At 41.4% G+C, this 14,376-nt stretch overlaps 1 protein-coding gene across 2 annotated transcripts in view; it reads left to right on the top strand.

Moving 5' to 3' along the window:
- Window positions 1-14,376, top strand: part of samd12 (sterile alpha motif domain containing 12) — a 113,338-nt gene that overhangs the window by 65,137 nt on the left and 33,825 nt on the right. For both annotated transcript variants that reach the window (XM_080193579.1, XM_080193578.1), the window contains one exon: window positions 4,951-5,091. In XM_080193579.1, coding sequence (XP_080049705.1) covers window positions 4,951-5,091 — 141 coding nt within the window. The remainder of the gene's footprint in view (window positions 1-4,950; window positions 5,092-14,376) is intronic.

Raw genomic sequence — 14,376 nt, 5'->3', positions numbered from 1 at the left:
CCTTTGAAGGAATATATCTAGTTTGCATAATATTAGATTTCCTTTTAATACGTAACGTTGCATAAAATGTATCGATTAGCACCACTAACCCATTATTGCACCCAGAGTGTTGATTTGCCCTTTCTGTTGTTTTGTGATGTGTGTTAATATGACTGGATCCATTGGTATTTATAATTGAAGGGTGATATTTTGCAAAGGGAAGGAAGGAGTTGACAGTTTTCATTGATCTTCTGTAGTTGCAGTAATAGCCTGAACCTTTGAGTGATGAGAACATCCCAACAGCAACCGTGCACCATCTTTCTGGTCCCCATAGTCATCCTGATCACCTCTGTTATTCTCCAGTTTGGTATTTTTGTCACCGGTCTTCATCATCTCCTCCTCCTCAATATTTTCCGTGCCCTCCTGCTTCTCTTCAGTGTTTGCCTTATTCTGAGATGTCTGATGAGGGTCATTTGTCATCCTTCACCTCGAATCCTCTCTCTTTTAAACATGTGTTGGTGTAGGAAAAGTATGACTATCCTTCTGGACTCTGTTGATGCTGAGTACTGAAGGATTCCTCTGGATCTATCCAGGCATTACAATGTGCCAGCATCTCCTGTGTGTTGGTGGCGTGCTCAGGGGCACATTTGATGTTCATGTGGCAAAAATTGTAATGACCCTGCACCCCATTGTTGGAGTTCATCACAGGGATTGTGAGCCAAGTTTGAATGACTTATTCCTCCATCTCCTTCAAGAAAACCTTTAAAGCTTGTATTTTTGTAATGATTCCATCAGATATTAATACTGGACAAGTCAGATCCCAGGAATCTAGCTTAATAGATATTCACTTTTTTTTCAAATGTGGAGAAGAGTTTCTGAAAAAGAAATCACAGGAATCTGCTGATGAATTTTTAACATCAAGAATAAAATGTTAATCGAACAAAAAAACTGAATTGTATGTACCAAACAGTTGGAAAGATCACAATATAAAGACGAGGTGCTTCAAATGCATACTATTCCTTTACCCAAACAACATCTTTACCGACACAAACCAGTGAAGAGTTACCATTACCCTGACACACACATTTGAATTTTTGCAATTGTGAGCACATGGCACCTGCCTCCTGACAGCTGATGGGAAAGGCATCCCCATCAGGCCCGCTGCCAATTTATGCTCAGTTAAGCATTGATTGGCAGCTGGCAAGACTTCTGTCTGCCATTGGGCAGACATCTGGCCTTAGAAAGCTGTCGGCCAATCGGATGGAGCTCTCCAACCCCTCTAAGTGCAGTGCTACAGTGACCAGAAGAGGCTTGGGCACATGCTCTTGTGCCCCAAGTCCTAGGACCACACCTCGGGTAAACACCAGGGGTCCCAGGAGGGTAGAGGATGCTGTAGGAGATTTGGAAGTGAATGATATCAGGTGATGGTGGAAGTTCTGATCAGCAATGAAAGCATTTCAGTTTTGCATCCTGATCCAACCAGTGCCCGCCAGCCTAAAAATTGAGGCTGGGTGAGAAAAGACTCTTACTTTGCCACCAGAGAGCTTTAAAAGAGGTGGGTGGGGTGGGGGGCTTCCTGTCCAGGGCTCTGCCTGCCCCACTATAAAGTTCCATCTGAGTTGGGGCAGGTAGAATCCTGATGGACATCCCATCCATGCACCTCTGTAAACTGATCACTTTACTGATTCTCATAACTAATTATACAGTTAACTATCATCCACTGGTCTTGCAGTTTTTCTTCTCAGATTCCTGTGTGTGTATGTGTGTGTGTGTGTGTGTGTGTATACACACACACACACACACACACACACACACACACACACACACACACACACACACACACGTACATGCACACGCTGCCAGAGCGTTGGTGCTCAGTCACAGTTTCCCCTTGCTGTCACAGAACTTTCAGTCCCTGTTAACCCATCCGTGCACCTTCAGGGGCTGTGGAAAACAAAACATGCAAACCAGCTCGAAATACTGAAATCCTTGAGTCGTGCGTCTACATAGACACCCTGGCATTAAGGTTCTTAAACAAAACTGAATGTAACCAGAACAATTTGTACCTTAACACAAATGTATAAATTCAACTTAAAATTAGACGTTGTTCATAAATGAAAATGTGTGGACTGCCAGAGAGTGAATGCATCATCATAACTCCCAGGAAATTAGGGATACATCTCCATGAATTTATTGTAGGTAGACATCAGTTGCTTATCGATGACATGAAATCTCCGGGTGGTTGATCTAAAAGCTCCTTGATGACTGTTGTGTTCTATTCCATGTCTGTGCAATTGATTGCACCCTGGACCTGTGGAGAAACCAGCCAGAGGGGTGAATGTGATTTGTCCACTAATTCTGATAGATAGCTGTCGTTCGGAATGTTGATGTATGTTTAGTAATCTGGCAAACAACCCGTCTGTGACCTGCCTTTTATAATTATATACCACAAATTGTGAGACCCTCGTTGGTGCATTGGAAGGAGGCAGAGACCAAGAAACTGAAGGCTGTGGTGACAGCAAAGGGCAATGCGTAGTTGCTACATCCAGCAGGGAGCAGCTGTTCCTAAAGGAGGCCTCCAGTGTCTGTGGCCATCTGTAGTGTTAGTCTTCTCTTCAGATATGTCGGCACTTCCGTTCGCGTGGAGAGTGCCTCCTGTGACAGCAGTGCTCTACTGCTCTTCACTCCTCTTTTTCGCAACTGTTACGCAAGATCCCACTGACTACAACATTCCATCACTGCTGCAGGTGGCGATTGCCGTCATCTTCTAGTGGCCTCGTTCCTCAATGTTGATGGCACATTTTTCCCACCCCACTCCTAGAAAGCAGCCAAACTTCTCAAAATCCTCTCTCCTGACCAATACCCTGCAGTTGGTTTGGCAGCAGGAACTGTGAAAGGAGCTGTAAATGCTGCAGTTTAATTAAGATCATGTAACCTGAACATTAAATACCTCCATGAAAGTGCAACATAACCTCGCCGCCTTCAAACTGGTGAGTTTGCCGACCATCAGGAAGTCCAATTTGAAGGTTTTTAATTCAAATGCCTGTTCAACGAATTTGAAAACCCCTCATTATCCTGTGCAAATTATTGGGCCACCTGTAATACTGATGGTGCTCCCTCTGCACACAGCACCTCGAGTTAAATTTGGGAAGTGAGCATGCTGGAGTCAGGCGATGGTTGTATTTCAGATTTGTGTCGTGATATGGCAAATGGCAATTGCTGGGCTAGCTAAATCTCAGAGGGAAACTTTGGCACACATATCTCCTTGTAGTAAAATACAAAGTCCAAGTCACAGATTCCAGTAATGGTTATGGAAATTTTAAATAACAATTTAAAGCATTTATTAAGAAAACTCTAACATACAAGATCACATTTACACAGTTAGCAGTTAGTCTTATGAATATTGCCCCAATAGATTCTTATTTGGTTCGACTTTAAAACTAATAGCCCTTATAGAAACTGAATGGGATAGTAGCCCAAGGTACAAACCACTGTTGCTGTAGAGGAGGTGTTTCCATAGGGCTTTTTTCTCTCGCTTGACACTGAAAATCCAAGATCAGAATTTACATTGCCCAGATAGGCACATTCTTGTTCCTGAAGCACATTGAAATCGTACAAGGCGATATGGACGTGATTTTCCCAAAACAATTCCTAACTCCCAAACGTGCAGGAAAATAGGAGTAAATCCAGCTGATTTTTTTTCAGCGCGATTTCCAGAATGAATTTCCGACACACTGATGTACAGTATCTCGGTAAGATTCGCTCTGGAAATCAGGGGTCAGGGCCTATTCCAGCTCAAGAGGCTGGCGGCATAGCGCTGAGTGAGCCACTGCGCATGTGCCGATCTGTCAGAGCGGAGATTGGCGCGTGCCATTGCTGGCCTTCAGGCCACCGGCCAACCCCTGCTTTCTCCCCACCCCCCACCTTCCCCGATAGCCGTCCTCCCTCCCTTTCCCAGTCATTCCAACTGCAGAGTAGCAGCAGGTCTTACCGCCCGCAATGATCCCCCTGGTACTTCCTAATACCCGCTGGGCAGTCTGAGGTACCCTGTGGGCAGTGCCAGGGTATCAGCTGGCACTGCCCAAGGGGCAGCCCGAACCCCCGACCTCCTTTTGTTGGGGGGGGGGGACCTCAATGGCCCCTCTTCCCTCCAGCAGGGTCAGGCCACCAGTTCCCCATTAATAGGGAACAGGAGTAAATCCCGCCGCAGGGAACCACCTCTGGCGGAGGGGGAGAGAGAGGCGCTGGCAGGCCTGGAGAATTCTATCCTAGGCCGTTTAATGAAATGCAAATAGGAATTTCCATATTGTAATTGGCTCTGCGCCGATTTCCAGCGTGGAACTGATTGTGCCGGAAATCGTAGTCGTGGAGACCCATGATGCCGAGCAGGTAGCCCACGGAAAGGTCTTGGCTGATGTCTCCGGCTTTCTGTGTTAGTCAAGCAGCTCAGCAGGCTGGGAGAATCACAAGTTTGTGTTCGCACGTACACCATATATTTATATATAAAATATCCATATTTCTAGAGAGTCACTTGTTTGAATGAAGGTATTTTATTTAAGGATACTGTTTCATGGTAGGTTTGATGGTATTTATAATAAATTTAAATGTGTGACCCCTGGATCTCTAGCTATCAGCAAATGAAGATTTCAAAGCTCGAGTATATACTTCAGTTGAAAACCATTACGCTTTCAAAATACAACTCAGGGTAATGTAATAATTATTGGATCTAAGTTGAAACCTCCCGCCTGAAATAAATAGAGTGCCTTCCTCTTAACAATTTTCTGTTGTGATTGGTTTAATCAGCAGCAAATTAACAAAAGCAAACTACTGTAGATTCTGAAAATCTGACGTAAAATAAGAAAATGCTGCAAACACACAGCAGGTTAGGCAGCTTCTGTGCAGAGAGAAACTACCTTAAGTTGTCAAAGCAATAACCTTTCATCAAAAGCTGTAAATGTTTTGCGTTCCCAGGTCGAGCACTTCTGAGGTTGACTGACAAGAAGCTGGAAAGAATGGGCATCGTCCAAGAGACGCAGCGACAGCACGTCCTGCAGCAAGTCCTGCACCTGAGAGTCCGAGAAGAAGTTCGAAACCTGCAGCTACTTACACAAGGTGAGGCCTGTAATTTTGGCTGATCTGTGTGCCTAAATCATTCAGGGTTTCTAAGATTCAATGACTGCCAATCCTCCTCATCAGTAAACTACACTGGGGGGAAAGAATAATTTGTATACTTCAAGTCTTTTACTAAATCCTGTAACTGGATAAATTTCATTGATTACAGGGAAAAATGAAATTTAAAGATAGTTACAATTATGTCCTTCTCAATTAAATGTGATGTATTTTTAACCTTTTATATCCAGCTTGTGTTTACCAAAAGCTTGTGAAAATTCTGAAATGTCAAGTTGTAAAGAATATAAACTTTTGCTTCATTTTTTAAAAATATTCCCTCCATGTTGTAATCCCTGAAAGACTCCTTTCTCTCCCTAACTTTGCCTCGTCTGACAATCCCTTTCTCCTCCTCCTCCATCCCGGCCACACAATCCTACATTCCTCCAACTCTGGCACCTTGCACATCCCCTGTCTCCTCCGTACCGGGCTCAGACGTGTTCAGTCATCCTGGTTGTAAGCTCGGATTTCCCACCTTCTGCCTTCCCATTTCCTTCTCTTCCCTTTAAAAACCCTCCTCGAAACTTACCTCCTTCGATTGTCCCTCCTATTGTTTCTGTAGATTGTTAGCCATTTTTATCTGACTTGCATGTGCACTCTGAAGTACATGGGGGCTTTTCTCCAAGTTAAAGATGATGCAAAATAAATGCAGGTTGTTGCGTTTGTGAATTAACAATAGTGTCTGATGCAGCTTAGGCAACATTCTGTCCTTTAAATTGGAGAAGATTCTTGGTTCACGTCCCGTTTTAGCACCGAAAAAGCATAGCTGATACTCCAGTAATATTGAGGGAACTCTGGAGATGCCCAAGCAGAGTAGGGGAGCTATCCCCAGTGTAATGGCAAATTTTATCCCCTGATCAAATAGACTGCTCATTACCATATAGCTGTTTGTTTGTAAATTGGCTGTTGCGTTTTCTACATTTCAATGGTGACTACACTGCATAAAACACTGCTTTGGCTGTAAATGCTCGAGGTGTACAATGGTCGTAAAAGGCATTACGTAAATACAACTCTTTCTTCTCACTTTCCCTGATTCAATAGCTGATCATTACATCTGCCTTCTGACAGAAAATATACCTCTTTGGAATATTGGGAAAGTTATATTCATGATGAATCATTTAATACCCTGTGTAGTGTCAGGGTGGAGGAGGACGAGCCAGCAGCAGACAAACCGTTAAATATAATGGTCGAGTTATGAAATATGACGTAATGCAGAATGTTGAATAGAAGCAATCTTTAACAGCTTTTGACTTCTTCGATTTAATGCTAAATGTGAGTTTGTTTTATTTACTTGGATGAAAATTGATCTCTCTGGGTTCTCATGTGTCAATGCATGATCGCGATTTTTTTGAAGTGTAAAGTAAGTGTTATGTCAACTGTATACAAACACACATTGTTTCAAAAAGTCATGAGTTTCTTTTATTATGAATTAATATATTAAAAAACTGCCTGTAAAGTGTTGAAATGCCTTTTGTTCAGCTGTTCTAGGCAAGTAATACGTGATTGAGAAGTATTCTAGTTGTAAAGGGAAGGGAATGATATCCCATGGCACTAACTGACCAATAACCTAATGCAAATAAATTATCTAATGCTTTATTTTGAAATTCCAAAACATTTGAACAAATTCATACATGAAGTTATTCTTTCTTTGGAGTGTGGGAGGCACTGGCTAGGCCACCATTTGTTGCCCATCCCTAATTGCTCTCCAAAAAAAAAGGTGATGTTGCCTTGAACTGCTGCTGTCCACGGGGTGCAGAGATATCCACAAAGCTGTTATGGAGCGAGTTCCAAGATTCTGACCCAACCACAGTGAAAAAATAGCAATATAGTTCCAAATCAGGGTGATGTGTGGCTTGGAGGGGAACTTGCATTGGTGGTGGCATAAAGGAGCCCATGCACCAGCTGCTCTTCCAGCAAGGTTGGAAGGAACTGTCGTATAAAGCTTGGTGAGTTGCTGCAATGCACCTTGTAGATGGTACACTCTGCTGTCAGTGGTGGAGGGAGTGAATGTTTTAAAGTGGTGGATTCCAACTAAGCGGATTGCTTTGACTGTTGTTGTGTGTTATTGGATTGCACTCATTCAGCCAAGCAGAGAATATTCCACACTCCTGACTTGTGTATAAGTTTTGGGGAGTCAAGAGGTGAAATATTCTCCACAGAATTCCCAGCTTCTGACTTGCTCTTGTAGCTGCAGTATTAATATGGTTTGTTCATATTAATGGCCAATGATAGTCCTCAGTGTGTTATTGTTTCTGGTCAATGGTAGTCCTCAGTATGTTATTAGTTCGGGGATTCAGCAATGCTAATGTCAAGGGAAATGGTTAGAGTCTCTCTTGTTGGAGATGGACATTTCCTGGCACTTATGTGGTGCAAGTCCTATTTGGCACTTACAAGCCCAAACGTAAATGTTGTCCATGTCTTGCTGCATATGGGCACAGACTGTTTCAGTATCTGAGGATTCATGACTGGTATCGAACGTTGCACAATTATCAACAAACATCTCCATTTCTGACCACCTTACGGAGGGAAGATCATCGATGAAGCAGCTGGAGATTTTTGGGGTTAAGATACCACCCTGCGCAACTCCTACAGTGACGTCCTGGGACTGAGATGGCTGACCACCAGCAACCAAATCACCATATTCTATTCCTCTATAGTTGTTCATTTTAATACTCCAATTTTGTTTCGAATGTTTTATGCATTCACATACATACCACAAACTGGGTGGAATTTTTCAGCCACACTCACCCCGAAACCAGAAAATCCCACCTGAGATCAACGGACCTTAGTATCATCCATGTAATGATTCCCATGGTGGACGGGAAAATTCCCCCTTTTTTTTGGTTTGAATAATTAACGTCTTTCCCCCATGATTCTTAATTTGATCTCCTTTCTATCTTATCTCATCAACTTAAAGGTATTTTGTTTCCTCCTCCTCCTTCAATAAGGTCCTTAATCTGTTGTTATGCAGGTGGCCACTCAAATCTCTCTTTCACACTATCCAAAGATCCAGAACTCACCACGACAACCTTGCACCATTTGCAAGACAGTGTAATCCAGAAAGCCCTATATTTTGTCTAACTTAAAGCATGACTAAAGAACATGTCCTCTCCTCCAGTAACTTGATATCCTACATTTAATGCAAATGCCTTGAGTGTGTTGGATAGATATGAGGGCCCACATATCTTGTGCCACGCATATCACAAGAGCACCAATTGGATAAATGCCTTAAAATAATTTTCAGCCAGCATCGAATTCTTCCAAACATCAGACTCCATTTACTCGAGTTAATACTGTTGTTACTTAGTGGAAGGAAAAAAGCAGCTGGCCAATTGTTCCTCAGTGATCTTTCTCCAAGTTGAACTCTGAGGTTAATCTTCATGCTCTTCTGGGCTTTCAACCTAAAATGGGTCTTTCTCAGCTTGAAATTTGGTTTTACAAAGGAAAGAATATCCAGTGCGTGCAAACGATATCCGTATCAGTATAGACTCATGCAGCTGACGCTGAGGAGAAGTATTTTTTTAAACACACATACAGCTTTGACTGCTTAGGAATTGCCACATCATTTCCACACTAATTAATACATTGGCCAAGTGTACAAACTATTAGATTCCTGGTGTTTCATTTATTTCTGGAAATTATAATTTTACAAATTACTATTTTCAGAAATGCACTAAATCTCTCAGTCCAAGGACCTGACTCAGGACATACCCTGGACTGAACAAACATGGCAATAACTTGGATGATCATCTTGTCATCCTTTCAATCAAAAAAAACCTCTCTGTACACTTCCTTCCTCGTCCAGAAAATGGTCACCTCAGATTAAACAAAGTTATTGCCACGTTTGTTCAGTTCAGGGTATGTTCTGAGTCAGGTCCTTGGACTGAGAGATTTAGTGCATTTCTGGAAATAGTAATTTGTAAAATTACTATTTCCAGAAATAAATGAAACACCAGGAATTTGATCGTTTGTACACTTGGCCAATGTTTTAATTAGTATTTTTGACTTGCATTTATCCAGTTGGTGCTCTCGTGATGTGCATGGCACAAGATATGTGGGCCATCATATCTATCCAACTGCAAATAGAAGTGATGGAAAAGCATTAAGCAAAATTAGCAGTATGTCCAGACTGGCTGATTTTCATTCATTGATACTAACGGACTTGGGCTGCCAGACATTGGAAATTTTGGACATGTGTTATGCATGAATTTCCAACTAGTTAAGTTAATGGTCAGAGTGTGTGCTGGATTATCAGTGTGTGGTACTAATAAGTGTAGTAGGTGATGATTAAATCCTGACATCATGTTTCAGTTATAAGAACAAAATACTGGAGATACTCTGCAGTTCTGGCAGTATTTGTGTAATTTAATCTCCATCTTAACTTTAATTCCAAAGAAAAGTTATCAATCCGAAACGTTAACTTTCTCTCCATAGATGCTACCAGACCTGTTGAATATGTCCAGTATTTTCTGTTTTCATTTCAGATTCCCAGCATTCACAGCTTTTGATATGCTCATATATTTGTAAAAATGATTCACGCAAGACTAACACTTGTAGAGGATGCAGCCTTGGAAATATTAAAAATGTTCGAGGGAGTATCAACTTTTTTGCGGATGTCTCCAAACAGGATAAAGTTGAAACTGTAGGTTTCAGTCATTCCATCATTTCGCTTCTCTCCATCCTGCTCTTCCTACCCACAAAAGTACCATTATAATTCACATCTTGGTTTGGTGCTAATTTGATTGATGTACTAACATTTTTCCTTTTGAAATGCTAATTTCTATATTATTCTAACTGATATGTTGTGACTTATGGTAAGTGAATTCCTGTGGTGGATACTTTTTCAGCAATAATTAAATCAAATTCTTTGAGATGCAGTTGAATAAGTAATTGAGAAGTTTTAGTGCTATAATTCAGTCAGAATGCAAAATAGTTAAGCAATATTGTTTTGAAGACCTATAAACGGAAATGAAAATACAAAGAAAGATACTGTGTGCCTATGCCAATAGGAGGCTTACAAGAATCATAGACCTACACAGTTGCTTTATCCAAGCCTGAACATTGCACTTCTGCACTGAAAAGGAAGCAAATATAATAAATATTTCTTGCTGTCATTCTAATAAATTGCTGTGGAGTTGAGTGTGTGAAAGAACCCAGTTCCATTTTACAGAATCGGCAAATCCTGACTGCTTTTTACTTCAAGCAAAATGGTACTCGCTCAAAACCAGTCATATCCTAATGAATAACATTTTCCTTTCCTTCCAGAGAGTGTTTTTTGAGATTAAGCCTTCATAAATTTCACCACCACCAGAACAGATTAATTAGTCTTTATCTCACTGCTGGACCTTTGCTCGGTGCAAATTGGTCATCACGGTTCAAGAATGTCTACATTTCAGTAATAATTAGTTGACTGTGCAATGCTTTGGGTTGACCTGAAGATGTGATGGTTGCTATGTAAATTAAGTCTTTTTTAGTTTTTCAAATTTACTTTCCTTTCCTACTCTATGAACAGCATATTTTGTGAATGGGATGCTGGCCTTCATAGTGAGGGGGATTGAATATAAAAGTAGGGAGGTCTTGCTGCAGCTGTATAGGGCATTGGTGAGGCCGCAGCTGGAGTACTGTGTGCAGTTTTGGGCGCCGCACCTGCGCAAAGATATTTTGGCCTTGGAGGGAGTGCAGAGGAGGTTTACTAGGCTGATACCGGAGTTGAGGGGGTTGAGCTATGAGGAGAGGCTGAATAAACTAGGCTTGTACTCGTTAGAGTTTAGAAGAATGAGGGGAGATCTCATTGAGACGTATAAGATGATGAATGGGATGGATAGGATAGAGGTGGAGAGACTCTTCCCGCTCAAAAAAGACAGTAGGACTAGGGGGCACAGCCTCAGGATAAAGGGGAGGCGGTTTAGAACGGAGTTGAGGAGGAACTTCTTCACTCAAAGGGTGGTGAATCTCTGGAATTCTCTGCCCGTTGAAGTGGTGGAGGCTGCCTCGCTAAATATTTTTAAGATGCGGGTTGATGGGTTTTTGATAAGAGAGGGGATTAAGGGTTATGGGGAGAGGGCGGGAAAGTGGAACTGAGCCACGACAGATCAGCCATGATCTTATTGAATGGCGGGGCAGGCTCAAAGGGCTAGATGGCCTACTCCTGCTCCTATTTCTTATGTTCTTATGTCTGTATATTATGCAAGAAATAATATTTTTCATTGTATCCTAATACATGTGACAATAATCAAATCAAAACCTCTATTAATATTTTACTTTTATTCCTCTTTCAAGGACTCCTAGTGCCAATTCCACAGTTGTCTTGGAAAAAAATTGAGCTGTTCCGCTACAGATCATGATTAGTGTCCATATATAACCTTTATTTATCATGTGCTCAAGAATGACATTGTTGTAGCCTGGATTTCCCCTTTGAGCAAGCAGAAATGGCCATTGTTAGCACAGTGGTTAGCACTGCTGCCTCACAGTGCCATGGACCTGAGTTTAATTCTGACCTTGCATGACTGTATCTGTGTGGAGCTTGCACATTCTCCCCATGTCTGCTTGGATTTCCTCCCTCAGTCCAAAAATATGCAGGTTAGGTGGATTGTTCATGCTAAGTAGCCCCTTGGTGTCCCAAGGTCTGTAGATTGGGTGGGTTAGTGGGACATATGGGGTTACAGGCATAGGGCCTGGATGGGATGCTCTGTAGGGGAGATGGTGTAGTCTTGATGGGCCGGATGGCGGCCTCCTGTGCTGTACTAATTTTATGATAATCTGGCACATAATCCAAACATCACGATTAAGGATAAGGAGATTGATAAATGTTGAGGCAAATGTCACAATCTTATTATATTTTTCAAAATCCTGTCTTTTCAGGAAATTGTTTTTGTTATTGTTGAGTTTATGATTGACTAGCAATAATAAAAGTATTTCTGAAAAAATACATTTAGTTGAAGTTTTTCATCTTGCACTCAAGGTAACCATAAGTGTCAGGGGAAAGAACTTTATACTGTATGAGACGAGGTTGCTGCTTGGCTAGGAAGTGGACTCTGGTAGAGGTGTTGCCATGCAACAGTTGATAGTGACTGAGAGTTAACTGTCAGGTGCTGTTTGAAATATATACCTGTGGAATGAACCAGCAGTAATGCCTTGACTAATCAGTCAAACTGCCTGTTTTAAATGGGTAATAATAATCCCTTTTTGAATAGTTTGATTTAACCTGTTTCCACCGTACTCTCAGGCAGTGCATTCTAAACCTTTATTTTTCCAGTTCTTTGTCTCATAGAGCTTTTCCTCCTTTTGCCAATTACTTTAAATCCGTGTCCCCTCGTTCATGATCCTTTCATGAGTGGGAACAGTTTCTCCCTATCGACTCTGTTCAGACCCCTTGCGATTTTGGATGCCTCTAGCAAATCTCTTCCAATTTGCTTTTCCTCCAAGGAAAACAATCTTAATTTTTCCAGTCTATCTTCGTAACTGTCTCGCACCTGGGATCATTCTGATTAATCTTTTTTCTGCACCCTTCCAAATGCCTTCATAAGCTTCCTGAAGTGTGGAGGCTAGAAATGAATATAATATTCCAGCTGAAGCTGAACTAGTGTTTTGCGTAGGTTCTACGTGGCCTCCTCGCTCTCTATTTGTTACATATTTGCAACATTCTCACATCTGAATGAATTTTGAGCTCAGTGTGATGTCACCTTTTATTGCTTCTGATATTTTGTCCCACCGAGGCCTCAGACTTCAGAAAGCACCTCTTTGCCTACCACTTACCCTCCAGTCATCTTTTGTCGATTGAGGAAGATTGAATTGCCATCAGTTTTATGTTACGAACCTACTTGGAACTCTGTTCAACACGCCATCGGAGAAGATCTGTAAACGTTACTTTTGTCAGTGTAGGCTGGGACCATTTCCTTTGTGCCTTTGATTGCCAGCTTAATCATGTAAACATTTTGATTATTCTAGGCTTGCTATAATCTGTGCAAGATGTATATTTTTAGAAAGAAGTGCGGAGACATTTTCATTCTGCCAAAGATGGGCATGGTTTAAATTTCTTTTGTGGCTCACCATTTTAAGTAGTCCATACTAGAGTATTAGTAATTCAGATTTGTGGTATATTCCACCTCTGGAAAGATCACATTTCATTTAACTGAAAATACACCTTTGTGTATCAAAACTAACAACTTTGCTAAGACATTTTGAAAATGGGTATTCTCTTTCTAATGAATTCACATTATAATGTTTTGTACTGAACACGTACTTCGTAACAGAACATTCATTTTGTAGGTTATTAGTAATAGATGTAATCAGTCCCAGTGGGTAGTTCTGTTTAGGCTACGTTTGCCCTTTTGTAAATATTTTACAACACTAATTATTCAAAGCCCAGGAGTCTGTTTTCTGCAGTGCCAGTAATGAAAGTGGTATGTAAAATGCCAAAAGTAATTAAAGGGAAACTGGTGAAACGACATCCAGCCAATTCTGGCAGACGGCCATAAGAGTTTTTTGTTTCTTCTTTGCAGTTCTTGGCTATTGTGTCACGTTTAAATTGCCTAATATAATTGAATTGTTTCCTAATTTGAGCAATTTATTGTTTAGATTTTTTTGTGATATTTTCCTCCCCCTCCTGAAGGCTTGACCCCTTTGAAGTATCTGCGCTACAGACTTTGAGCGCCATGCTCATTTGACCAAGATTCTTGTGTGAATATCAACAAGAATCTTCTTAACGGCAAAACATTGTGGTCAAGCCCAATCTTTTCTCCTTTGGTGACAATGGAGGGCAAGTGGGTGAAAACAAGGACAACTTTGTGTCCCCGCCATCCCCCGGAGGAGATAAATCCAATGGGAATGTTACCTGAGGGAACTTGGCAGAGTGGATGCTGAGAGGATGTTTTCTCTTGAGTCCAGAACTGGGAACACAGTTTAAAGATCATTTAAGACGGAGATGAGAATTTATTTTTTGAGATTTGTTTGTCCAGCAGTGTAGGCTGGGTCACTGAATACATTCAAGACTAGAGTTAGAAAGATTTTTGATCGACAAAAGAGTTGAGGGTTATGGGGGAAGGATTGGAAAGTGGAGTTGAGACTGCAATCAGATCAGCTATGATCTTGCTGAATGGTGAAGTAGGCTCATTTCCTGCTCATTTTTACATTCCTGCCCCTATAACTAAGCCATCTCTGCACAGACAGAATTTATTGAGTCATCAAAGTCTTTACTTTTTTGCTATCGAAGGATTTGTTTGAGGATTGATG

The sequence above is a fragment of the Carcharhinus amblyrhynchos genome, chromosome 8, assembly GCF_965287045.1.
Source record: "Carcharhinus amblyrhynchos chromosome 8, sCarAmb.v2.hapA, whole genome shotgun sequence".
NCBI classification, from domain to species: domain Eukaryota; kingdom Metazoa; phylum Chordata; class Chondrichthyes; order Carcharhiniformes; family Carcharhinidae; genus Carcharhinus; species Carcharhinus amblyrhynchos.
Note: the sequence above shows the minus strand (reverse complement) of the source record. Positions and strands in the feature narration are given on the sequence as shown.